The 25,013-nt window shown below is 48.3% G+C and overlaps 15 protein-coding genes across 15 annotated transcripts; 10 read left to right on the top strand and 5 right to left on the bottom strand.

Annotated features, from left to right (window-relative positions):
- Positions 1-371: 371 nt before the first annotated feature.
- On the top strand, positions 372-1,921 carry N7516_011414 (putative carboxylesterase; the record flags this gene model as incomplete). The annotated part of the gene is made up of 2 exons (XM_057224132.1): positions 372-744; positions 846-1,921. 2 exons carry the CDS (start codon positions 372-374, stop codon positions 1,919-1,921), a joined length of 1,449 nt encoding a protein of 482 aa, XP_057069272.1.
- An 828-nt stretch (positions 1,922-2,749) lies between these two features.
- N7516_011413 (uncharacterized protein) lies at positions 2,750-3,305 on the top strand (the record flags this gene model as incomplete). The annotated part of the gene is made up of 2 exons (XM_057224131.1): positions 2,750-2,890; positions 3,048-3,305. The coding sequence occupies 2 exons, from the start codon at positions 2,750-2,752 to the stop codon at positions 3,303-3,305; spliced, it is 399 nt and encodes a 132-aa protein (XP_057069271.1).
- Positions 3,306-3,803: 498 nt separating this feature from the next.
- Positions 3,804-6,047, bottom strand: N7516_011412 (Zn(II)2Cys6 transcription factor; the record flags this gene model as incomplete). Its single annotated transcript, XM_057224130.1, has 2 exons — positions 3,804-5,957; positions 6,027-6,047. 2 exons carry the CDS (start codon positions 6,045-6,047, stop codon positions 3,804-3,806), a joined length of 2,175 nt encoding a protein of 724 aa, XP_057069270.1.
- A 448-nt stretch (positions 6,048-6,495) lies between these two features.
- Positions 6,496-7,591, top strand: N7516_011411 (DUF924 family protein; the record flags this gene model as incomplete). The annotated part of the gene is made up of 3 exons (XM_057224129.1): positions 6,496-6,519; positions 6,577-6,917; positions 6,979-7,591. 3 exons carry the CDS (start codon positions 6,496-6,498, stop codon positions 7,589-7,591), a joined length of 978 nt encoding a protein of 325 aa, XP_057069269.1.
- A 748-nt stretch (positions 7,592-8,339) lies between these two features.
- Positions 8,340-11,095, top strand: N7516_011410 (uncharacterized protein; the record flags this gene model as incomplete). Its single annotated transcript, XM_057224128.1, has 4 exons — positions 8,340-8,584; positions 8,643-10,091; positions 10,175-10,471; positions 10,528-11,095. 4 exons carry the CDS (start codon positions 8,340-8,342, stop codon positions 11,093-11,095), a joined length of 2,559 nt encoding a protein of 852 aa, XP_057069268.1.
- Positions 11,096-11,492: 397 nt separating this feature from the next.
- ramB (bifunctional protein farnesyltransferase/protein geranylgeranyltransferase) lies at positions 11,493-12,681 on the top strand (the record flags this gene model as incomplete). The annotated part of the gene is made up of 3 exons (XM_057224127.1): positions 11,493-11,727; positions 11,791-11,895; positions 12,009-12,681. Exons 1-3 carry the CDS (start codon positions 11,498-11,500, stop codon positions 12,679-12,681), a joined length of 1,008 nt encoding a protein of 335 aa, XP_057069267.1. The 5' UTR covers positions 11,493-11,497.
- Positions 12,682-13,045: 364 nt separating this feature from the next.
- On the bottom strand, positions 13,046-14,365 carry N7516_011408 (putative L-serine dehydratase; the record flags this gene model as incomplete). Its single annotated transcript, XM_057224126.1, has 1 exon — positions 13,046-14,365. The coding sequence occupies one exon, from the start codon at positions 14,363-14,365 to the stop codon at positions 13,046-13,048; it is 1,320 nt and encodes a 439-aa protein (XP_057069266.1).
- Positions 14,366-14,988: 623 nt separating this feature from the next.
- Positions 14,989-16,804, bottom strand: N7516_011407 (methionine--tRNA ligase MSM1; the record flags this gene model as incomplete). Its single annotated transcript, XM_057224125.1, has 7 exons — positions 14,989-15,252; positions 15,309-15,786; positions 15,841-16,208; positions 16,259-16,390; positions 16,441-16,527; positions 16,585-16,656; positions 16,712-16,804. 7 exons carry the CDS (start codon positions 16,802-16,804, stop codon positions 14,989-14,991), a joined length of 1,494 nt encoding a protein of 497 aa, XP_057069265.1.
- A 529-nt stretch (positions 16,805-17,333) lies between these two features.
- On the top strand, positions 17,334-17,889 carry N7516_011406 (putative nuclear transport factor 2 domain protein; the record flags this gene model as incomplete). Its single annotated transcript, XM_057224124.1, has 2 exons — positions 17,334-17,379; positions 17,450-17,889. 2 exons carry the CDS (start codon positions 17,334-17,336, stop codon positions 17,887-17,889), a joined length of 486 nt encoding a protein of 161 aa, XP_057069264.1.
- A 238-nt stretch (positions 17,890-18,127) lies between these two features.
- On the bottom strand, positions 18,128-18,658 carry N7516_011405 (Ish1 domain-containing protein; the record flags this gene model as incomplete). Its single annotated transcript, XM_057224123.1, has 5 exons — positions 18,128-18,226; positions 18,313-18,359; positions 18,408-18,491; positions 18,551-18,563; positions 18,623-18,658. 5 exons carry the CDS (start codon positions 18,656-18,658, stop codon positions 18,128-18,130), a joined length of 279 nt encoding a protein of 92 aa, XP_057069263.1.
- A 420-nt stretch (positions 18,659-19,078) lies between these two features.
- Positions 19,079-19,401, top strand: N7516_011404 (uncharacterized protein; the record flags this gene model as incomplete). Its single annotated transcript, XM_057224122.1, has 2 exons — positions 19,079-19,146; positions 19,197-19,401. 2 exons carry the CDS (start codon positions 19,079-19,081, stop codon positions 19,399-19,401), a joined length of 273 nt encoding a protein of 90 aa, XP_057069262.1.
- Positions 19,402-19,523: 122 nt separating this feature from the next.
- On the top strand, positions 19,524-19,961 carry N7516_011403 (60S ribosomal protein eL38; the record flags this gene model as incomplete). Its single annotated transcript, XM_057224121.1, has 3 exons — positions 19,524-19,587; positions 19,666-19,794; positions 19,915-19,961. The coding sequence occupies 3 exons, from the start codon at positions 19,524-19,526 to the stop codon at positions 19,959-19,961; spliced, it is 240 nt and encodes a 79-aa protein (XP_057069261.1).
- A 1,048-nt stretch (positions 19,962-21,009) lies between these two features.
- On the top strand, positions 21,010-21,804 carry N7516_011402 (uncharacterized protein; the record flags this gene model as incomplete). Its single annotated transcript, XM_057224120.1, has 1 exon — positions 21,010-21,804. The coding sequence occupies one exon, from the start codon at positions 21,010-21,012 to the stop codon at positions 21,802-21,804; it is 795 nt and encodes a 264-aa protein (XP_057069260.1).
- A 1,011-nt stretch (positions 21,805-22,815) lies between these two features.
- Positions 22,816-23,612, top strand: N7516_011401 (AA9 family lytic polysaccharide monooxygenase; the record flags this gene model as incomplete). The annotated part of the gene is made up of 2 exons (XM_057224119.1): positions 22,816-22,907; positions 23,009-23,612. 2 exons carry the CDS (start codon positions 22,816-22,818, stop codon positions 23,610-23,612), a joined length of 696 nt encoding a protein of 231 aa, XP_057069259.1.
- A 187-nt stretch (positions 23,613-23,799) lies between these two features.
- N7516_011400 (uncharacterized protein) lies at positions 23,800-24,778 on the bottom strand (the record flags this gene model as incomplete). The annotated part of the gene is made up of 3 exons (XM_057224118.1): positions 24,735-24,778; positions 24,539-24,618; positions 23,800-24,471 (listed from the first exon to the last, which is right to left on the bottom strand). Exons 1-3 carry the CDS (start codon positions 24,754-24,756, stop codon positions 23,800-23,802), a joined length of 774 nt encoding a protein of 257 aa, XP_057069258.1. The 5' UTR covers positions 24,757-24,778.
- Between the last annotated feature and the right edge of the window lie 235 nt (positions 24,779-25,013).

The following is a 25,013-nucleotide window of genomic DNA, read 5'->3' as shown; positions in this document are numbered from 1 at the left end:
TCCGAAGTCAGTGACCCCAAATCTGGCCCCGAGCCGGACTTCTGCCGTTCTCCCCGCAACTTCCTCTCTCTCCAACTATTCAATGGCCAATCGCCAATTGCCAATTGCCGATGTCCTTGTCTCTCACCAATGAAAGACAATCGTGTCTTTATCTCGGCTACTAGGCGTCCGAAAACTGCGGCATGTAGCGCCCATAGATACCGTCTTAAAGGGCGAGCTTCCCGGATCAGACTACTCTACTTGACTACAATATACTTGAGTACCACCTCAGAATAGAGAGGTGTGTGATTACATCTACCCTATGACCTAGGATCTACGTATATACTCAACTACCCCCAAATCAACCACCAACAGAACAAAAGCCAACAAAGATGGAAACAATTCGCCGCACTCACGTTCAATCCCTCGCCCACCGTGGCACAATCCAAGGCGTAACAATATCAACATTGTCTTCTCCTACCAGCCAAGCCAAAGACCTCTGCCACTACTTTGGCGGCGTCCGCTACGGCCTTGCCCCCACCGAGCGCTGGCGCCGCGCTCAGCCCCTTCCCGCATCCTTCGCATACGGCAGCAAAGAAGCACCGGGTCATTGTGAGGGAGGTGCGGGACTTTGTCCCCAACCAGGCTTTCTGAATATTTCACCAGAAAACCCGGATGCGTGGAACGAGGACTGCTTTCAATGTAATGTCTGGACGCCTATTGCGGAAACGCCTGAGGGGGGATGGCCGGTTTTCGTTTTTATTCGTGAGTATTGTCTAATTGAATCTGGGATATATCGCTTTAGGACATGGAATGAGGTGATAATGTTCCACATAACCCGTACTGATAGGCATTGGTCGGCGCAGATGGCGGATGGCTTCAATTCGGCACGCCCAATTCATTCAATCCGGCTGCATTGATCGGCGAGGCTCATCTTAACTGCGTGATTGTGATGCCCGCGTACCGGGTCAACCTATTCGGATTCCTGTATTCAGCGGAATTAGAGGAGGACGCGGCCACTGTCGGCGAGACGGTTGGCAACCACGGATTCTGGGACCAGAGACTCGCACTGGAATGGACGAAGGAGAACATCCATCTATTCGGCGGTAATCCGGAGATGATCACGATCTCAGGATATTCCGCAGGTGCCAACTCCGTCTTCCACCAACTAGCCTATGACCTCCGCCAACCAGACGAGAACTCTCTCGTCCGCCAAGCCTGCATCTGGTCAAACAGCCCAGCCGTCCAGCCCAAGCAGCCAACCGAAACACAAACCCAATTCAACCAACTCCTAACAGCTCTGGATATTCCCCTCACCCTACCATATAGCGAGAAACTTACGCGTCTACGCGCAATGCCCGCGAAAACCCTCCTCGACCAAGCCAAAACAATCCCCCTCCACCAATTCCGCCCAACAACAGATACATCCTTCATCTCCCCATCCCTCTTCGCATCCCTTGACACCGGCACCTTCGCTCGCAGCCTCCTAGCCCGCAACATTCGCATTATAGTAGGCGAATGTTGCGACGAGCGTTTCCTCTACGGTACATGGTTCCCACCGACAGATAACACGCTTTCAGCACTACGCACCCGTCTCGTCGCAGATTACCCGGAACATATCGTTGATGCTGTTATACCGCTGTATTACCCAGACGGCCGTCTACCTGCGCACTGCGAGAACTGGGACCAGGACGCGTGGGGACGGATCTATGCTGATATGCAGGTTCACCAGATGCAGCGTGGGCTTGCGTATGCGCTGACGGAGAACGAGGACGGGGTTGATGCTTCGTCATTGTTGTTTCGGTATCGGATTGAGTGGCGGGCGAAGTGTGTGGAGGCTGCTTTGCCGGTTAGGTGGGGGGGTTACACATTCGTCGGATTATCCGATTTGGTTCTTTGGGAATGGGGGGTTGTTGGGGGAGGCGGAGAAGGGGGTTGTTAAGGATGGGTTTGTTGGTTCGTTAGGGAGGTTTGTTGCTGGGGAGAGGGAGTTTGGATGGGGGGTTTCTGGGGCTAGGGGGGTTAGGACGTTGAGGGGGGATGGGAGTGTTGAGATTGTGGAGGACAGGGATTGGGAGGAGGGTGTTAGGGTTTGGGAGGTGTTGAGGGAAGCTGATAGGAAGTCAGGGTGATACCTATCTATTCTAAGATGCAAGTATAGATCGTAGCTCTTTGATATCTTATGTTATATGCCAAGCTTTCCCCGCATTCTAATTACGTCAGGGCTCTCTGGGGTATACTATCACAGTACATAGGCAGGACATAAACAGGACAATATAGTAGGGAATAATAGGGAATAGTGGAAATAGTCATAATACATGATCATATCAGGTCATAATCCATGTACTCGACAAGTATCATTAAGTACTATGCATAAGGAACTAGACCATTCCAGATCCCCACGGTGATTCACCACCGCGTTGTAACCTAGTAACCTTCAGTTCTTATAAGGCAGCTTTTCCCCTCTTTGCCTCTGTCTTTATTACTTGTATTCATTTCCATTAATCCAAGCTAAATTTGGAGAATATTGCGGTAAGTACCATTCTATGTCTCAGCTATTCCATATTCCATATTCCATTCATCTCCAAGAGGCAACCCCGAACAAGAATGACGTCGTTGACTCCCAACCCTTAAAAACAATATCTTCTACCTATTATCTCCCTTAATCTCTTTAGCATTCTATACTTTATCCCACTTCTACTAAATCCTCCCTTAAAACAACTAGATCACACCCATTACGGATTACTCCAACTGCCTAGAAATATCCAACATGTCGGATGACAATACCCGCCGCCACTGGCACGGAAGCCCCGGCGACCGTCACCAACAACTAAATGTCTGGATGAACGGCGGTGCCAAGAGCCCTAGTGGTCGTGCTGCGTGGGCAATGCCTAACACGGGCACTAGAAGGGTAGGTCATCATTTGCCTCTTTGGATTTCTATTTCTTATATACCATTCCCCACTGTATCACTACTATTGCTGTCCCTCTACCCATATATCCCCTATATCCAATCCATCTATCCCCCTATACCACATCTCCAAACCCCAATCTAACACCAAAATGAAGGACTCCAATACCTCCACCTCCTCAGACGGAAACAAACAAACCGAAGGCACCGGCTCGAACCTCCAAAGCCTAGGTGAACGTCGTCGAAGCTCAGCCGGCTCTTCCCAAGGTCTCTTCTCGAATCTACATACCCAGAAGCGTGAATCCACAAACGCGGATATGGCCACCCGTCGCGCGAGCTGGAATGACCAGGCTGCTAAGGGAGGCATGTTCTCCAAGTGGTGGGAGGGATACACCCGGGGTAGTGGTAGCAAGTAGTTTTGTATCTTGTATCTTGTATCTGCCTTTGCATCTGATGTGTGCTTGTGGATTCGTATACTTGATATCGGGATTGATTCTGGAGATGGAAATTGGGAAATTATGAAAATCAAAACAGAAGGGATACTGGGGTTCGGAGTGTTTTCTTGTTTTTAATTTCGTGTTTCTGTGGACTTTCATGAATTTTATGATCATTTCCATTGTGTTTCTTTGATTAAGAGTTTGTTTGTTGTCTTTTTCTCTACGCTTCTAGCATATCAATGTCCCGAAAAATATGAGGAATATGTCTTGAGAATCCGTTGATATCTTTAAACACACGCTGCCTTCGATCTAGTGCCACCGATTTGATCTAGACGACGACTACTGCTGATTCGAGACATGATAAATTTACAATTCTAACATATCATTCAGCAAAAGCTATGTACACTGATTGCAAATGCGGAAAGGAATTCTCATGCTATTGAACTGGGAAGCCCAAAAACCCAACTTGGCACTATATCACCCCATAGTTGTCTCCCAACCTTTCTCAATCATAACATCAACCCAATAAGTATCATCATCCCCAGAATCCAATCTCTTCCAGACCTCATTCACCAATTTCAGACATACATGAATCGGCTTTGGCGGTAGAACATGCAGAAAGGACGTTAGCCGGCCGAGGATGAACTTGCGCGTGCGCGAAACTTCAATGGCCTCCATTGAGATGGTAGGTGTTTGATTCGGATTGTTACTATCGTTATCAACGCCTCTGGAATAATCTTCTCTATTCCGGGGTTGAGCGCCTGCGTTTGTGGCCAGACGCGGGAGACGGAGCTCTGAGCAGGATGCTACTAGGAGGAATGGCTGGAGACAGCGAGTGCGCGATTCCAATGGTATGGTTTTGAGGCGGGAGAGGGTTGTCACGGCGAACTCGGTGAGCCAGTTGCTATATAGTGCTTCTGGGGTGGGGGGTTGTTGGGCGTCTGGTGATGGCGGGGATGGTAGATTGTGAGGGGAATTGCGGTAGAGATTGTGAGGGGAGGATCTTGTGGATGGCGGAGGGGCGTTGTGTCGAGAGTTGTTGGTGGTTTGTCCTGTTGCTGGACTGGGGTCGCCGAATCCAGCTGACAGGTTCATGCTGTCGAGGTCGATTGGGAAGAATGGGTCGTGGGGTGCTGGTTCGGCGTTGCCGGGGTATTGGGGTGATGTGGATGTTGGAGCGGGCAGACGGTTGTGCAGTAGGTCTGGGAAGACGCGGTATAGCTGCATAAGGCCGACGCATCGATACGCTTCGGCCATTGTGAGGAGGTGCCATACTGGGGTATCGTCGTCACCGGGACTGACGATCTCGGCCTCGGAGGGATGGGCGAGACCCAAGAGGCGTTCTTCTAATCCGCGGGCTTTCTCAATTGCTAACTGTGCGCGGGTGATATCATCTTGGGAGGTGAATCGCCTTGAGTGGATGCGCTTTCGCTCGCGGCGGATGAGTTGCCCGACCTCGTGCACCGTGAACTGGGTGTCGCGCGCGATGCCGGTCCATGGATGTGGGACTCGTTGTAGAACGAATGACTCGCCCATATATGAAGTGTTTCGCGAATTGTCAGATAGGACCATGGTGTCATTGTCTGTGACGAAAGAAAGTAACATTTCCCAGTAGATGAGAGCTTCTTCGAAGAACCGGTAGTTATTGCTGTCGTTTTTAGGGAAGTTGGAGCTAGGGTTGTGCGATGGGGAAGCGAGGGTATTAAGCTGCTTCCGGAGAAGATTGAAAAATGATATACCCAAGTCACTTGGGTCATGCCAACTGGCCGTCTGTCCGAGCATTAGCAGCGCCAGCAAAGACTTGTCGTCTATTACTGCCTCGCGCGTGATTATTTCAACAGCTTCATCACGCATCCTTCGGCCCATGGGACCGAACTGGGGGAATTCGGTGACCAGCGTGGCAGCAGCCATGCTTTGCATTGTTCGACACATTGCCAGGGAAGATCCCCAAAGACGGGATACCGTGGTTCGGAATGGGTTCATCTGGCTGTCATAGCTAGAGAACAATGCTGCCACTTCTTTGAAATAGTACTCGATCAAGGTCCATGATGGATTATTTAGTGGACGAGACATTGATATGAAGTTATGTGGTGCAGTGCGATGTGATGCAGGAGGATAACTGCGCACAATGGCTGCGGGTGAGAAGTCTCGGTAAACCTTGTCAGTCCGTTCCTCTGGTGTTGGTCCGATAAGTGACAGAAAGTGTGCCAAATCCACACCGATATCTTCTGACTGCTCAAAGTCATGGAAAGTGTCTCTTTGGAGTGTGAAAGAGGACGTTCCCGTCGCCATCGGGGACGGCGAGCATAGATCCGTCAGTTCGGGTAAAGACCCATGGCCTGGATGTTCCCATAGATTGTCACACAGAGGAGTTCGTTCGTCTAGGACAAAATTCGAAGGACCTGGTTCATGTGTCGGTTCAAAATTTGAACCATCCAGCAAAGCATCGTCGATTTGGTTTGCAGTCGAGGCAGCGGGACTCGGGCTTCTCACCTCCGAGATCGATGCCGCTACGGCGGGACTAGACTGTTCATACTTGGTAACCCAGCGTAGGGATTGTGCATAGCCGGGACACCGGACGCTTAAGCGGGTACAGCGAGAGCAGTGAGGTTTCTCTTCGCCGCATTTGACCTGTGCATGTTAGTGATATCCTCATCCCGATTGTCCTGGGCGGGAAACGGGAAACACCAACTCGTTTACTCTTGCATCTTGCGCAGCCATTTCTGGATTTCTTAACGCGGCGCATCATAAAAGCATAGAGAAGATGAATCTGAGAAGATCCGACAGGATCCAAGATGCGGAGTATAGGCCGAGGAAAAAAACCGTGCGGGGAGTTAAAATGGGCCTTATCGAGATACAACGGGATTCTTTTTCCTCTTTGGGTGAAATAGGGTGAGATGGGAGAAATGATGTCTTGACTATATAATATATATACTATCTAGTTATATAGAGAGCTATAACTATTAAGTAGCTATCTAAAGAGTATAGTTACATCAATGTAGTAAAATAAAAATAGAACAAACAAGTCGAAGGTTGCTTCGACTGGGAACATATTGATGACTCAGCGGTCTCGGGGTTACTCGGGGTTATGCTTGGTAATTGGAGTACTTCCAAGATTATATCAAAAGAGAGCCCTGGTTTGGTATTTATACTTATACAACACTCCATAATGAGACTTCTAGTGCGCAGCAAGGTAAATAATTGTCACAAATGGCATTTCCATAAGTCTGACATTCTGTCATCAATATAGGCAATCTCAACAGGACTTTTTCAAAGACTTGCGACTGTCAACCCAGTGGTGATACTGGCCAATGCCCTGATATTCACCCCGAATCTCCGTACAAATCCAATTGGAAGGCCTCAATTGCAGAAAACTTTTGGCAGAAGTACCTTTGTTCGCGAATTTCACTCAACTCCAATCACAATGGCAAGCCTCTCCGAGCTCAAACAGACTTTGACACCAACCCTCCTTGATGACGTACACAAGTTGTGGTTTGATCATCTGAGCTGCGACGAGGCGCTCATCCTACCCGGATGGAGCGATATGGGGAAGTGGTTTTCTCATGACGAGGCTTTTGACAAGGCCTGCGTGTAAGTGACCATGTGTTTCCTTCTTTCGACATAAGATTATAAGACTAACGAGTTAAAATAGCACCCAATTCCGCCCAGCTTTGGAAATAATAGTTGGCTCCGGAGCATCAGCCTCGGACATTCTATCTGCAGTTAACCCATCCTCACCGATGGATTGGCTCTGCCTCATTATTCTACTTGACCAGATTCCCCGCAATTCCTACCGGGGAGCCGAGTCAAAGCTGGTGTTTGGGCGCTTTGACCCATTATCCGAGGAGATTGCCCTTCGCGCAATTAAAGAAGGGATACCGACACAGTCACCGTATTTCAAGTATCGAATGGCGTATCGTACTTGGTTCCATATGCCCCTTATGCATTCGGAAAACTTGGCTGTGCATGAGCAAGCCATCAAGGTGCACGAGGATATAGCCAGAGATTTGAATGAGCTTATGGCTAGGGATGCATCAACTCTTACGGAAGAGGAAAGAAAATGCCACGGTGTTCTATCCGAGCAGGCGGAGGCGGTCCAGACATTCTTGAGCAGTAATTCTGACTTTGAAAAGAGGCACAAAGTGATCATTGAGAGGTTTGGACGATACCCCCATCGGAACCAGGCACTGGGGAGAGTATCTACCCCGGAGGAAATTGAATACCTGAACAATGGCGGGGAGACATTTAGTGGTAGCTCAAATTGAGCTTGTATATATTCACGATACACTTATCTACATAGGTAGTCCTACTGTACAATATTGACCTATAGGAAGAGCCAGCCTCAGTAGACAAAAGCGTCCAATTCTTATTTGGTACAAATATTGGTGACCACTCCAAGTGTACATTCCAAGAAAGATATTTGGAATTCCATCCCAAAGCAGTAGGTGAGCACATGCCTCTTCACCCCTTCATCCCTTGGTAGCTCGTCTGACCCCTTTCCTGTTTAGACGGAGGCCACATACCTTCATGCTAAGGTGTCTCAGTTCGACTCCAGAGGTTTGACAGTGGAACATAGACCCTCCTCATCTCGCCCGATAGAGATAGAACTCCCGGGGTGAGATAATGGAGGTTGCTCTTTTTTTTTCCCTTCAAAATCTATACCATTAAATAGACTCAACGTTGAAGTTGTCTCAGGCTAACACCTGCCTAGGTGAGGTTGAGGTGTACATAGACAAACAATTAAACCTCACGCCGGATTCGGTTATGCGAAACCATATAATCACAACACCGCATCTGTATTTTGTTACAGAGAATTCCATTGCTAAGATGGCATTTCTATCTTCCATCTTCTTGATTAACAATAGGCCTGCCCTAAGCACGAAAAGCACAATTCAAAATCACAGCTGGACTCTCGTTACTATAACTGCTGTCAGCTAGAAGACTTGGATTCGGGAAGGGTGAATCAGAGGCAACAATGTGCATTTTGGTCTTCCCAGCTCTCGTTTATTAATTATGATCATCGCACGCCAATCCTCTATCAGACCATTTATTTTCTCGCTTCTGGCCGTGTCAGTGACATCGTCCAAAGTGCTTCATCTCCTCCAACATGCCTCTTCCCTTCCTGGTGGCCAATTTGCGCTCTATTTTCCGACATTCTTTATCCTTGAGATTCTTCTATACATAGCCGTGTGGGAGCTGCTATTCAAGTTCACGGGTGTAAAGTCCTTTTTGGGAACTGCAGTGACAGTGGCCATAACGTGAGTACTTCAATCTACTTCTACAAGCTATAGCCAATCAAGATTTTAACTGTTACAGATCTCTAAGCTTCATCTTGTCCTCATCTCAAATTGGCTTCTATTTTGTCACTGGGAGTGAGATCCGCTGGGATGCAGCCACAGCTGTGGGAAATGACCCGGAAGGGAGAAAGCTGATGCTCAGCGGGCTGAGATCATTTTTGGGAGCTGCAAGCACCCTTCTTCTACTCTCATGGCTGCTCAAACATTGGACATATATTCTCATGGACCATTGGATGTCTGCGCTGTTTAGCGCAAAAACCGAAAAGGCAGACGAAGAAGGAATCATGATAACTCCCCAAAGAAAGTCGCGGGCAGCACGGCTCACTCAATTTTGGACAGTATGCGCTGCGATAGTCATTGGACTCTTGCGCTTGACTCGGCCCCAGGTGCCATATAACCATATGTCTGAAACTATCCCATTTAGCTTTTTCCGGGCTTTGGGCTCGAGACCTGCTGGGCTGCATCAGACTGGAGATCAAGCATTTCCATTCGCGGACCTGATTGATGAGCCTTACTGGGAAGGCTCACATGATCACTTCAAGGGTTGGACTCCGGGGAAGCCAGACTCCAATGCCAAAAAGGATCGACCCGCATGGTCTCACGGAAATCTGCCACCAGGATTCAAGCGGTGGAGTGAAAGAGAGTCAGACAGAGAGGGAGACGAGGGAGACAGTGTTACTCTGGATGGGAATGGGACTTCTCAAAATAACATATATAGCCCCGTGGGTGACCCTCTTCGAATCACCAACCTCGACCATGAAATACTTGAGCCCGTAGCTCGGGCTTTCAAAAACCATAAGGTTCCCATTACACATGTCGTGCTTGTGTTGATGGAAAGTGCTCGGAAGGATATATTCCCCTTCAAGGCAGGGTCACATCTGCATGAGGAGATTCTGGCATCCTACAATACCAAAGACCCCGAAGTACTCCAAGCGGTCAATGCCAAATTATCACATTTGACACCAAACGCAGAGAAGTTGACCCGTGAGATGAGTGGCCTTTCGACAAATAACAACATATCCAGCCCCTCTAGTGGTGGATGGAATGATACGACGGAGCCAGGAATGGGCGGCATTAATGTCAATGGCATCCTCACTGGTAGCAGTCTATCGTTCAAAAGTGCAGTCATGAACTACTGCGGTACGGGCCCACTGCCGGTGAACTTCATGGACGAGGTCAACGCCCAGAATTATCAGCCATGTATCATGCAGATCTTTGAATTGTTCAACCAGCTCAAGGAGAACTCGACTAAGGAGGTTATAATGAACCAGAAGTCTGAGACTGGGCTTGAGCATATTCATAATCGAAACTGGAGCTCCGTATTCTTGCAGTCCATCACAGGACTGTATGACGAGCAAGATCAGCTCAACAATCAGATGGGGTTTCAAAAATCTATCTATCGTGAAGACATTGGTCAGAAAAGTGCTAAATATTATCACGAGGGCATGGAGGAAATCAATTACTTTGGGTAAGCATATCATTATCTCGCCGACTCGCCGACTGGGGACTATCCCAGACCACCCGCACTCAGATTGCTAATACATTACCTAGATACCCGGAGTACGAGATATACCCATATCTGCGAGATGTGGTGAACAATACAATTGAGAATAACGAACGACTTTTCCTGTCCCATTTCACGAGCACAACCCATCACCCATGGGGCACGCCCGCGGCATACCACCAAGAGCAATACTTCGCCGGCGACGGTCTCATGGCGAAGCACGAGGACATCAACAAGTATTTGAACGCAGTCCGATACGTCGACACATGGCTTGGCGATATGATGAAGGTGCTCGACGAAGCCGGGATTGCAAACGAGACATTAGTCGTGTTCGTGGGAGATCAGTATGTTGCACAGCTCGACAGAACAACCAAGAAAACCATATACTAATTCCAAACAGTGGCCAGGCATTCCCTGAAGACGCGCCAGTCTCCGGTACATACGAGAATGGACACATCAGTAATTTCCGTATTCCCCTTGTTTTCCGACACCCGCTATTGCCCGCACTCCAAGTCACAGCAAATGCAACCTCGATGTCCGTTGTCCCGACCATTCTCGATCTACTCGTGAACTCGGGCTCGTTGAATGAGATGGACTCAAGTGCGGCTCTAGACTTGATGAATGAATACGAAGGACAGTCGTTGGTGCGCCCGTACCAAGCTACCCATAATGGCCGACAGGCATGGAACTTTGGCATTATAAACCCTGGTGGTACAATGCTCAGTGTTGGGTCTGCGGCAGTCCCCTATCGACTCATATTGCCGCTCGCCGAAGATTTTGAGTACATTTTCTCTGATCTAGATACCGACCCGGACGAATTGAGTCCTTTGCGTGGGTGGTCCCTCGAGGAGTTGATCGGTCGTGTACAAAAGAAACATGGAGACAAAGCCGGGAAGTGGCTAGTAGACGCGGAGAAAGTGGGAAAATGGTGGATCAAGGAGCAGAAAAGACTATGGAATCGCCAATAATAATAGTAAAGTAATAATGCAAATATATGATTTCTTTTTCAAATTTCCTCCCAAGAAGAAAGGAAGACGAAGAAGAATAGGAAGAGAAGCAGGTTCCCTTGATATTGTTCGGTTTCTTTGTTTCCGCCTAAGGCAGACAACATCCGCCCCACCTCCACCTCATGTTTTATATTCGCCGCATTTCTTGTGATTCCAGTCTTTTATTTAGGCAATTCTCTTTTCAACAGGAGTTTGATTGATTGAGATTGCACACTTTGACCTTGACAGCACGGAGCATTAGTCGTGAGACCCAAACCTGGACTCGTCCTGTGCATTCGACCCCTGTAACCCCACCATTTGATTGCATCCCAGCAATTATTATTCCACTCTTAAGCTTTTCGCTGCACTATCTACCGACAAATCATGGAGGGAACATATTCCACCGACCCCGAATGGGCATCTGTCACCCCAATTGATCTGGATGATGGCTCGAGCTCGGGTGCCATGCCACTGGCCACCATCGCCTACCCAGACAAGTACCTCGAGGCGACCTCGTATTTGCGTGCCGTGATGGCTGCAAACGAGATGTCTGAGCGGGCATTGAATTTGACCAAAGATGTGATCTCGATGAACCCAGCGCATTACACTGTGTGGTAAGGGTTGCTAGTAATAGCTTCCTTGTGACATGCCATATCAATATCTGACATTTTATACAGGATCTACCGAGCAAAGATTCTATTTGCATTGGAGAAGGACCTGAATGAAGAATTGAGCTGGCTGAACGATGTTTCATTGAAGTACCTGAAAAACTATCAAATTTGGTATGTCGACTATCACCCAGCAAGCACGCCAAAAAGCCATGAAAGAAAAAAAAAACAAAGCCAAGAAAAGCAAAATATCAAAAACAAATAAAACAAAACTAATAACCAAACAGGCACCACCGCCAAGTCCTGCTATCATCAAAATCGCACTTCCCAACCTTCCCGCCCAAAGAAGCAGACTTCCTAATGGAGATGTTCGCTCAGGATTCTAAAAACTACCACGTATGGACCTACCGCCACTGGCTCGTGCGACACTTCAAGCTATGGGACCAACCACGCGAACTCGAAGACGTGGAATTCCTCCTGAAAGCCGACGTGCGCAACAACTCCGCCTGGAACCACCGGTACATGCTCCGGTTCGGGCCGCGGGACACCTCGACGCCCGACGCGGGGATGGTGAACGCGGGCGATCTTTCGACCGCGCCGGCCGAGAAGGGCAGGCTGTCTGTTGTCGATGAGGACATGATTGATGGCGAGCTGAAGTTTGCCCAGGAGGCTATCCTGCGCGCGCCGGAGAACCGGAGCCCGTGGTGGTATGCGCGCGGTGTCTTGAGGGCTGCTGGACGTGGATTGGGAGAGTGGGAGGAGTTTGTTGGTGGGTTTGTTTCTGAGGGGGCTGTTAAGAGTTCGCATGCTGTTGAGTGGTTGGCGGATGTCTTTGCTGAGGCGGTTGGGAGGGAGGCCGATGCTATGAGGATGTTGACCATGTTGAAGGAGGAGTTTGATCCTATTCGGAAGAATTATTGGGATTATCGTATTCGGAAGTTGGATCAGGCTGTGGCTTGATTTGGGAAGGGCATTGCGGCTGTCACCGTTGAACGGTGGAAAATGAGTGATGCTGGACAACTTCTATCGGAATAATTTAAATTTGTTCTAGGGTCTTGCATCTTTTTATTGAAATGTATTGCGTCCGAATGATATTATTTCTTGAAGTGAAATACCGAAGTGTACGTTGTATGATCGTAGGAGGATGCCAAGTCCAAGCCTCTATCTAGATGATAGTAATTCAGAAGTCTAACCTCTAAGACAAGAAGAAGGGAAAGGAGAAAGGGAAGGAAAAAGGGAAGAAGAAACGAAATTAACAAATGTAGTGCCGCAAATCAAACGCCAAAAGTCAAGCCAAAAAATAGATACTCATCATCATCAATATTCATGCCCATCCCTCATCCAACATTTTGCGCCACTCACAAGCCATATCAATAGTGACATAGCTACCACCGCAGACAATGATAACAACCCGACTTTGCGAGTTGAGGTTAGGAACAAGCTGCTTAAGCTTCGAGTTGAGCTTCTCGCCGACCTGCGGCTCAAGCTCCTGGTCCGTCTCATTATCCGGTGAGGTCGACCGGTCATCCCCATAGCCCTCATCGCGGTAAGTGACATCAGTTTCGACGGAGCCCCTCTTCCGCTTCTTGGTGCTCTGGGCACCGGCGCCGGCAGTCACAGACGCAGGAACGGCAGTAGCGGCATCGCCGATGGCCGCCTCGATGCAGACACCGCATGCAAGTTCGACAAGGAGTCGTTCGTCGTTGGCGAGGCGGAGCACGCCGCGGGCGGCATCTGCATCTGAGAGGACGGTGCTGTGCACCTTGATGCCTGGGGGCGGGGACACGGCGTACTGGAAGGTTGTTTCCGAGACGCGGACAGCGCCGAGAGAAGTGGCCTGAGATGTAATCTTTGGGAGGGAGATGAGAGATTTGTTGGCGATGGCTGCTGCCAAGGAATCGGTACCGGCCGTTTCAATGGCGAGGAGGTGAATGGGGTTAGGTGTTAAGGAGGAAGAGGAGGTGATTTGCTTCTTCTGCCGTCGCTTTTCGATGCCCATGACGAGGCCGTTGAGGAGGCCTCCGCCGCCAACACTGCAAAGGATGGCGTCTAGTGGAAGGGCCCGGTCATTGTAGGCCTTTTTGTCTTCGGGGCTGGTGGCAGGAGGAAGCTGGGTCTCGAGCTCGTCAATGATGGTGCCGTTTCCTTCCCAGATGGGCTGGTTGTCGAAGGGATGAAGGGCAATCTTAATCACATCCTGGTCATCTCCGCCGCTGGTCTTCATGATAGTTTCCCGCATGTATTCACCTGCTTCTAGGAATGTCTCGCCATGACGGATGACGTCTGCTGCGCCTGCCGCCCGAATCTTGTCAAGCATCAAGGGCTTAGTGCCCATAGGAACCACGACAGTGCATGGGTAGCCCAGGCTCCGGGCTGCACAGACGGCTGCCAGTCCAGCGTTTCCTCCGGACGAGGCGTAGAAGTGGACTCTGCGGCCTACGTTTGCTGGGTTGCGAAGGTGAGAGAGGATTTGGTTGCCCATAGCGCGGGACTTGAAGGAGCCGCTGGGCTGCACATTCTCGAGCTTCAGGAAGATCCTACATCCAGCTGCCCGAGAAAGGCACGCGGACTCGACCAGTGGTGTCTCGATCCATGGCGTTTTGAACTGCAGTTGATCGCAGGCGGAAATGTCGATGCTCCCCATTTTGATGTGTTGAACAAAAGGAGGAGAAATAAAAACGTTTCTGTTGGTCACCGGAGGAGTTCCAGGATCAGAAGTATAGAAATGAAGTTCCCCAAAATAGTAGTAAATGGTTCAGTCAAGTAGTTACACGACAGTAGGGTGTATATTCATCAAAATAGAGAGGTAGGGATATATCGGGAAGAAAAACAAAAGCGATAAATACTGAAATATCCAAACTCCAGTATGCAACTATTAAGACATGTTTTGATATACAAAGAGAGCCTCCAGGGCTAGGGCCAAGGTTTTCCGACGGGAAACTCCAGTTTTCCGTCTGATAGGACTGACCGCAGTATCCACGGTTCTGGCCCAGTCTTTCCCGTCGACAACCTTAAGGGAAACTCCAATTATAGTGGGTCGGACATGACGCCCATGACATGCCGTTTGTATTAGAGTGGCCAAGCGTGGGAAACTTGACGTCTCAGCTTTCAAGCTGTGGAGGACCCGGGAAAAAAACCTCATAGAATCTGTCGTATCTGCGGAGAAAATGCATATCTTCATCCAGACGGGCCTCTCGGCCGCCCATGATTGGTCGCCAGTCGATTCCTCTTATCAAATCGAAAGCTCAAAAACAGCCGTATTATTCCTCAGTGAGCAAAGGAGGGGAAAAGAATACCTTTCTTAATGCCCTCACCGTAATCTGGATCTGAACCGTACGCCGTGGCCGCGAATGCCCGCTTGGAGGGGTCCGAGGTATTTACACAGAGCAATTCTAGAATGTCATGAGACTTGCCGGGCATGAACGGTTGCAATAAGATGCCAGCGATCCGCAGCGATTCCGCCACGTTGTAGATGACCCGTTGGGGGTTGGGAGTTTTCCACGGCTCCGCCGCATGGAAGTACTTGTTAGTCTAAAAAAAAAAAGGTCAATACTTGCCGAACCCGTGTGGGGATGATCACCTCTTACCTTTTCAATAATGCTCATAGTCTCATGTAGTGCGGCACGCGGGTTCAGATTCTCCATAAGCTCGGCAACCTGCGGAGGCGTCTGCTCCAACATTTTCTGATGTTCCAAGTCCTCAGGGGTAGCAGCTGGAAGCTTATCCGATCCGGCGTCGATAATGTAAGAGCGCAAATTGCCACGCGCACATCCAATTGTACGCATAGTAAGGTTTCCGAGGCCCCCCTGAAGCAATTTCTTGTAGTCTCGGATGATGAAGGAATTGTCAAAGTCTGCATCATCCGCAAGGCCACCCCGGTACGCTAGGAAAAATCGCATGCCATCGACTCCGAACCGCTCAATGGCGAAAAACGGGTTCACAACATTGCCCGTGGACTTGGACATTTTTTCACGATTCATCGTCCAGTGTCCGTGCACCAAAACATTCCGAGGCAGGGGAAGATCTAGTGCCATGAGGAAAGCAGGCCAATAAATACAATGGAATCTGCCAAATGATTAATTTTTGCATGCGGCCTTCCGGGAGGACTCGTGAACTCACCGAGTAATATCTTTTCCAACCACATGCAAGTCTGCAGGCCATGCGGATGTGTTTTCTTGTCCAGGCGGGAAAGGATACCCAGCTTTAGTCAAGTAGTTGACCAGCGCATCTAGCCACACGTAGATTGTCTGAGTGTCGTCGCCAGGAACAGGTATGCCCCAGGTCAGACGTTCCACGGGCCGAGAAATCGAGAGATCCTGTAGTCCCGACTCAATTCCGTTGATCACAGCAGCTGTGTAGGAGGTAGGTGTGATAAATGGGTCTTCTCTTTTGTACAAATCAAGTAGACGATCCTTGAATGCTGAAAGACGGAAGTGGTAGTTGGTTTCTGAGGACCACTCTACTTCTTTGCCTGTTTCTATTGAGACCTATGTGTTGTTAGTATCCGCACTCGTTGGAGAACGGATAGCTTACATACCATGCGTTTCCTCCCTGTTGATGGATCTAGGGAGTTCTGCACTTGCGCCTGTGGATAGAATGTCTCATCGCTGACTGAGTACCAACCCTCATGCTTCGAGGTATAGATATAGCCCCGGTGTTGTAACATTTCCTACTCATGATCAGCCACGCCCTACTATGAACAGAACATAGTCGCCCTACCCAGAAATATTGGACAGCATCTCGATGTGTCGGGTCGGTGGTCCTGATGAAATGATCGTTGTCGAGGTTCGCAGCCTTCGCTAGAGCCTATATTGGATAAATAGAGTTAGAGATGCCCTTTGATACGATAAACAGGACTCGCACCTCAAAGGTTCGGCAGTTCATATCGCAAAATGCCTGAGTATCCATGCCGGCTTGAATGGCAGCTTGTTGAATCTGTGATCGATGTCAACACCCATTATTGACCTTCAATCCAATCCACATGTATTACCTTCATTCCATGCTCATCGGTTCCAGTCAGTAGCTGAGCATCCGTGTTCCCGAGCAAGACCTGCCACCGCTTCATGATATCGGCAATCACCATTGTGTATAGATGACCGACGTGAGGGGCTAGAAGTTGGACGGACTGTTAGCAACTCACATTTCTCATGTTCTTAAAGATATATAATCCTCACCGGCATTGACATAGAAAATTGGTGTTGTCACATAGTAAGGCTTGTTGGACCTTTGCGGCGTGGTTGCAACTCCGCGTCGGGGACTGGTTGCCCACCCATGCTTGCGGGATGTACAGTTCCACGGATGCCTCAGTCTCAAAAGCGGAGACGCTCTGAATAACGAGCGAAGTGGCGTCCTTGCTGTAGCCATTTGAATCGTGGTAACGGTAAGAAGAGCGTTGCATGTTATTCCGCACATCTCGGGTGGTCCGAGCTTCTCCGCAAGTCGGCCTTTTTTTTTTGCGCATACATTGTTGCGCTTACATCGTCATCGAGAACCCGCGGACATACAAGCTTGTACATACCTTTCTCTTTCATCTCAACCGTATTTCGACATATTCGAGTACCACACGCAATTATTCCCCCTCTTTTTTATATCAACTTGAAATACCGATCGCGATGGCTACAGCAAGCGAGGATACACTGACCAAAGTGTCGACCGAGGGTAAGTCTCAAATTCATAGTTCCATCCCTTATTGGAAGCCTGCTAACATTTTGTTTGCTTCCTTGCTCAGCTGCGACCGAGTTCATCAAGACCTTCTATCCGGCTTTGGGATCAAACCGCGAATCTCTCAGTTCTTACTACTCCCTCGAGCCTACGACCATCCTATTCAATGGAAATCGTGTCGCAGACGGTGCGGCTGTGCAAGAGATCTTTACCAATCAAATGTCGCCAACATACTACGAAGTCCAATCATACGACTGCCAGATCATCAACAAAGCATACCCTACCATTTTGCCAGGTGGCGGACTGAAGCCACAGTCGGAGATGGGAGTCAAAGACATGTCATTTCTCATTGTAGTCAGTGGATTTGTGCGCTATGGTGAGGGTCGTGAGCAGCCTCAGCGTGGATTCAGCGAGACGTTTGTTCTGGTCCCCAACCCGGCTGCAGAGAGGGCGAGGGGCCGCAAGGATTGGCTTATCGAAAGCCAGAACTTCCGCCTTGTCGTTTGAACAACCATACAAATTTGATCCAACAAATTACAAATAGTCACGCAAGTCAACAAAGCATGCCATGTGACACAGAAGTGAAGGAGAACTGAGACTGAGCCATGCCCACCCACCACCAGTGATGAATTGCTGAGAGATACGATGCAACAAATGGTCCACTGGTTGAAATTGCTTCAAAACTAGAGCGCCAGACGCCAGGAAGGGAAGGAAAATTATGGTATTTCCCCTATTATTATGGGGATTATGGCGCAGCCGATGTCTTGCGCGGTATGCGGAGGTTTGCTTTGACTCTTTCAAGCAGCTCCTCACGCGTCGCAGCTTCACTCGGTAAAAGCCCTCTCTGAGGTGTTTGGTCAGCCTACCATTCTCAAGAAAATGTACGATTATCTGGACTGAGTCATGTCTGAATAAATCACTGGAACATACCGCTTTAAGCCATCTTGTCATCTCATCCATTGTCCAGTTTTCAGGATCTAGCTTCTATTAGCCTTTGTTTGATACCTAGTAACACCTATTCTCACCGCCAGTGGGATCTGCTTGGGCTGGAAGAACATCGCTGCCCATGATGGTATAGGCTGCCACCGCAGTGACCATTCCTGCAAATCCTATATAGGAAGGTTGTGGTCAGAAATGTTGACGAGTGCCTTAACTAGAAATTATCTACCAAGGAATAGATTCTATCAAGTCCAGCATTAGATATATTTCATAAAAGTGTAGACCGACATGTTGGTAGTACCTTGGAATTCAATGCTCGGTCTAAAGGGGTCGGCATCTTGAAAAATGATGCAATGATTCTTTGAATTTCTTGAGTTGATGTAGAATCTTTCTTTCCGAGGGGATTAAAAAGAATAAATAGAAGGAAAAAAAAAGCCTTAGGACACGTGCAAAAGACAAGTATTCAAGACGAATAGATGTGAACAGTTCATGCGGGTTGTACCGCCACACCGCGCCACCTCCACTGCTGCCTTGGAACTATACAGTTGCACCTACTTCAACTTCATACTTCAATAGTTAAACTCCTAGGGTTGATGGCACTTCCCTTCGAGTCTTGATTATTACCTAGAAAATGTAATGCCAAATTTACAACTCTCACTGTTCTAAGCCATTGCATCGTATATCTATATTCACCAGTCCATCATTATTGCCCTCACTCATTTCAAATCACTTCAAACAGCCTGTTCTGATATATAATATGAAGGCAGTCATCTTCGTGTCTTTGGTTATATTTGTCATTGCGGTGACAGCTGCCATCACATGGGGGTATGATTGATCAGTTGCAGTATCAGGCCAGACATTGACCATATTCATAGCCTAGCCTTTTACAAACGATACCGAGTCCGCCTGCATGTCACCTCAAGAGGAGTGATGATTCCTTCACAGAGTTTGGACCTGGAGAGATTGCACCCTGCCCCGAAACCTCCCAGCCACATTTATGGTCCCAGCTCCACCAGCCACAACACCCCACCAGCCACTGAACTTACCCCGCCTGAGGCACCCGCTGTAAATCACACATGACTAAGCAAGGGCTTTTGCAGCTTCAAGCCCTAACGTGATCCGCACACATTCACCTTAGAGGCCAGTGTCGACAGTGAGCTTTCTCTTTTGCACCTTGCTTCAAAACACCCGCAACCGTCATTATGCCTGCCGAAGTCTCCGATATCAAGCAGTTCATTGAGATCTGCCGCCGGAAGGATGCCTCCTGTACGTTTATGCTACATTGATGAAGTTCCAAGATGAGACTTGGTGATGATCATTGATGCTGACTGTTTACGCCTCTAGCCGCCCGCATCAAGAAGAACGGCAAGAACCAGCAGACCAAGTTCAAGGTCCGCTGCCACCGCAACCTTTACACCCTTGTCCTGAAGGACTCCGACAAGGCCGACAAGCTCAAGCAGAGCCTGCCCCCTGGTACGTTTCGATCGCATTGGTCCGCCGTCTGAGTTGTTTGGAATATAGAAGGATATACAACTTGGAAGATGGATTTTGAATGTCGCTTTGAACCTATGCTGACAATTTCTTTCTGAACAGCCCTCAAGGTCGTCGATGTCTCCAAGGGCACCAAGAAGACCAACTAAATTCGGTAACAATGGAACGAACGGAGAATCGGAGTGCGGCGTGATTGGTTGTTGATGCATGCAAGACCAACTGTTGGGGGATACATGACACGGGCTTGGTCCCTCTGCGAGCCGACACGGGGAAAACTCCGTGGCGTGGAACGAATTTTACGTCGGGGGAGTCTCTTTGCGCCTTTGAAACCGGCTGCTGTCATTCACCGGTCAGGCGACTCGCATTTTCTGGACGCACTCGAGGAGCACTTTTTGTCGGAGGTTCCAGTCCCTACAACCAAATGAAAAAAACAGTTGAAATATCATTACTACATAGGTTTCTCGTCTCAGTCGAGATGTCCTAATCCATCATTCTCGTCATGGATATTCTCCCGACTTTGATCTCATATTTCAAGGCGACAAGTAGACGGGTAAATGCTGGTTGTGTAGATCAACGGACCTCGGATTGTTCAGGCATTGTAAGGGTCTCTGGCCTTTTTTCTTGACTTCACTTCATATCGACGCAGAATCCTCTCGTGGGAATCCTGTCGTGATCTCTAGTCAAATAATATCGCTGACATTGTGACTACAATGACTACAGTTCTTCATTTCCTTGGACGGCTCAACTGAAAGCAATGACACGACCTATTTTTACTCGGCGTTGTTCTTTGATACCGGGCTCGAGACTGCCTCGCCTCCCCGAGTCCCTTGTCCGAGCCTTTGTTCGAGTCTACTTCATACTTTTCCTCGCATAATACTATTGTTGGGGATGGATATCTCCAAGAACAGGTGTTTACAAAGGCCTTTGTGGTTATTTTCTTCTCGTAGAAGTCAAAGCAAGGATGCATATAGCATTTCTCCTCGAACCTACCTATATAAATCCACTCGGACCTCGTCCAAACTGAAACCACCAACAACATTGACAATATCGGCATTCCGTTGCTCCCTACTCATCTCGGCGAAGTAAAGACATATTCTCTTTCCAGAATCCCATTCAGCTTTCAACACAGGTTCATTCAAACTACCTAACAAGAGTATAACTGGAAATATGTGTCACCAAAAGCCATCAGTCCCTGCTATGGGAAATCTTAACATGTTTCCACCAGAGATTATCTTCAATGTCCTGGATGAGATTTTGGGGAGCTCCCCTAGGTTGACACATGAGAACTTTCATGCCATTAACCAACTAATGAAAACTAACAAGACACTAGAACAATATATAAAACTCGGATGGATGGGTAGCAATGCGTCGAACAGTTTCAAGCAGCGTGTTGATTCCGTCCAGTGGTACCCAGATATCGACAGTTCGAATACAGCTCTAACCCTCAAGGGCGTAGACCCCAATTGCACCATTCCCATCGAAGGTCCCCACGACCTCGGCCCCGATCTTATCACAGGTATCATTTTAGATGACTGCACCGATTGCTTTGAGTGGTTCTCCGATGTACTGCCTCCAATCCACATGAGCTGTTGCAATGAGGGCGGTTGGTCATTCCTTTCTCTGGCACTGCATGCTAAATCCGAGAAGCTACTTGATCGCTTCTTCAACTCAGGCTTCCCTTACGATTCACAGGATTTTATCACCAGCAGTGGTAATGCTATGGGGAGAGGGCCGTCAATCATTGGGCTTTCTGCCTCGTCTAAAGACCATCAGTCTTTCACTAAGCTCTTCAGGAAACTGAAGGAAACCATGAACGGGCACGGCTTCCAAAAGACTGTTAGAGATAAACTCTCAGGTAAGGAGCGAGCGGCTATCCGAAGTGTTGCTCCCCCGTATCTACGGAAGATGTTATATGAAGTTGGTCTAGCTGTTATGCATCCGACTCTACGTTATAGTCCATACTACTCCGGTAAGCGTACCCTGATGTACTAGTCTTCTCGATCCATGCAGTTGTATGTCTGTGCTCACGCTTCAGATAACATCATTAACATTCCTGGGATATCTATCAGTTCCCTGGTAGCTAACTGATGATGTTCATGTAAACCTTGTTGTCTTTTATTCACTCAGCCATTACCTTCATGTTATACTACTTTACTTTTGCATTATCAGGTGTTAGTATCCAGCATTTACAACCAATCGAATTCAAGTTTCCTTACCTTAGTTACTGCGATTTTATTTACCAGATACATGGACCAAGTAGACCTCAATCCTTTGGACATTTTGTACGCCGGTATTTCTGTAGATCATTACTCTTCAGGCCACGGCACTTAGTTGCTATACATCTTACCCTCCACATTACTTGGCACGTCACATATTCTCTTGGCATAAATCATTTCATACGTTAGATTAGTAGCCCCAGAAGGATAAATAGCATATTCTTCCTTCCCATCGGCCCGCCACCCCGGATCACCACCATTTATTGCCGTTGTTGGCTGCAGAAATTAGCCATAAGGGCTGGAACTCGTTCCCCTGGTTTCTGCACCCCAAATATATACATGTGGACTCTATTTTCCAAGACTTTGGCTTAACTAGTTCTCTTTGTTGGATAAAATGGCTGACCCCATGACCCTTTGTAATACATCTCCTTGATGGCTCAAACGCCGAGGCTTTCCTATTCAGACCAATAACAGCATGAAGAGTCTGAACTCCGGCTTCCATCTATGATTTTCCACCAGCAGTTTCCTCTAATAGGTCTTATAGTCCACGCCCGATGTTGCGCTTTTGTGTTCAACCGGTGCCAATTGACGTAGTTGTGTTTGGCACTATTCCAGGATCAGAACGGAGCTCCTTCAAGAACATAATCCCCGGCTAAATCAATAATTACAAGAGGAATAGACAAAGACGAGCTCGGGGAGGGATGTGTATAAATATAGGAGTGTAGTTCAAAGAAATGTCCTGCACAGACAGAAACCACTCAATTATTTATCAAAGATCCAGCACAAAATGGCAATTTCAAAGCTATCTATGCTCCTAGCCTCTGCATCTCTTGTAGCAGGCCATGGCTATGTCTCCAGCATCGTAGCCGACGGCAAAAAGTAAGTTAATCCAAGACCAAAACTCTCCATATCAGCAGCCAATTAACACCACATCATCAGCTATACTGGTTACCTCGTCGACAAATATGCCTACATGTCAGACCCCCAGAGAGCGTCGGCTGGGCAACAACAGCAACCGACCTCGGTTTCGAAGACGGCACCGAATACCAAGATCCGAACATAATCTGCCACCGAGACGGAGTCAACGCAGCTTTGAGTGCTACAGTCACCGCTGGCTCCAGTATTGACATCCAATGGACGACCTGGCCAGAGTCCCACCACGGTCCTCTGATTACGTATCTCGCCTCATGCAACGGTGACTGCAGCACGGTCGACAAGACCACGCTGAAATTCTTCAAGATTGAAGAAGACGGTCTCATCGATGGCAAAAATCCTCCTGGCACATGGGCTGCTGATCATCTTATTGCTGCTGGCGGCCAGTGGACTGTGAAGATTCCTTCTACCATCGCTGCGGGTAACTATGTCATGCGGCATGAGATTATCGCTCTGCACTCCGCTTCCCAGTCGAATGGTGCTCAGAACTACCCGCAGTGCTTCAATTTGAAAGTCACTGGGGGTGGAAGTGATGTGCCTGAAGGCACGCTTGGTGAGGATTTGTATACCAATACTGATCCGGGGATCTTGTTCAATATTTATTCTACGCTGACTTCATATGTTATCCCGGGACCGGCTTTGTATGTCTGATCCAGGGGTATATCTGATCCAGGGCTGTAACGAGATCCCAGGTGGAGGGTGACTTGGAGGGATGTGACTTTGGATGCTTTGTTCTAGTGTTATTCGAATATCATGGAATGAATACTATGTGCATTGTTCATTTGATCACCACGACTCTATACAATCAGAACCCCCATAAACCATTGAGAACCCAAATCTATTCCGTCTTCTCATAAGGCAAAGCAATAAATCCTCGTACCTTAGCCCCCTCAAGCGCCGCATCAACACCACCAAGACTCAAATCCGTCTTTCGCAACTCGAACTCCCCAAAGAAATTCGGCTCAACAGAAACCCTCTCAAACCCAAGACCCTCAAACAAAGCCAAACTCCTCAAATTTGTCTGTCCGATCTTCACACTAAGACACTCAAACGTCAATCCCTCCGATGACCCCGCCGCCTCAACACTAGTCCGCAATTTCCGCACTGTCTCAACATCAACATCACCACCACCAACAAACTCATCCAGAATAGCACCCTGGTTCTGAACAATATACCGCATAAACATAAGTAGCGCGGCGCGCCCAAACCCACGGCGCCGGTTGACTTTCTCAGCGATCATGAGCTCCACCTCGCCGACAATCTGCGGCGGGCTGTCACCCTCCTCGCCGTCATCGACGCGCAGGAAGAGGTTGATGTCGCCGACCATAGTGGCCGGCGAGTCACTTTCTGTTTGCAGCTCTGTCTGGCTGGGGAAACCGTCTTCGGTGCCTGTTGTCATCGCCCGACAGACGATGAAAGTTAGTTTGTCGGCGTCTTGGCGCCAGCTGCGTTGCATCGAGTATTCTTCTTCTAGTGTTAAGGGTTCTGAGGCTGTTGCTTCTTGGATTTCCTAGAGGATTGTAAGAAAGGCGGTCGGTTACATATATAGTTTTATTTGATCTTGTTTATGTACTTACCGGGTCTTTCATCCATTCGTGGTATCGGGGTACGTGCCATGATGAGTACGGGACTAAAAGGGCTTTTGAGGAGCAGAGGGCTATTCCTCAGAAATTGAAATTAGCTTCTTCTGTATTGTTTTTAGTCTCGATCTGCGAGATTTGTGGGGGAAAGAAAGTATATATGTGGGTATGGTATGGGCATAGAGCAGCGTACCGATGTTGGCATTAAGTAGCATTGTGGTGGATGATCAGAAAATGATCATTTTTTTGTGTGAATGATTCAGGATTTTTCAACTGATATGTACTATGGCGGATAAAGGCTCATTTGATGTATATCAGGGGTCTCGATGAATATAAAAGCAGAAGAAGTTAGTGGGATGGATTCTTCCAACTGTGGGTCTTGGCGCGTGGAGCCACTCGGGTTGTATACGATTTGTCTGAGCAGCCATGGGGGCCATGAGGTTTTATGAAATTTATCAATACATGTGAGATT

The sequence above is a fragment of the Penicillium verrucosum genome, assembly GCF_028828655.1.
Source record: "Penicillium verrucosum strain IBT 35672 chromosome Unknown utg000005l_segment0_segment0, whole genome shotgun sequence".
Classification (NCBI taxonomy): Eukaryota; Fungi; Ascomycota; class Eurotiomycetes; order Eurotiales; family Aspergillaceae; genus Penicillium; species Penicillium verrucosum.
This window is presented reverse-complemented; position numbering and strand designations above follow the sequence as displayed.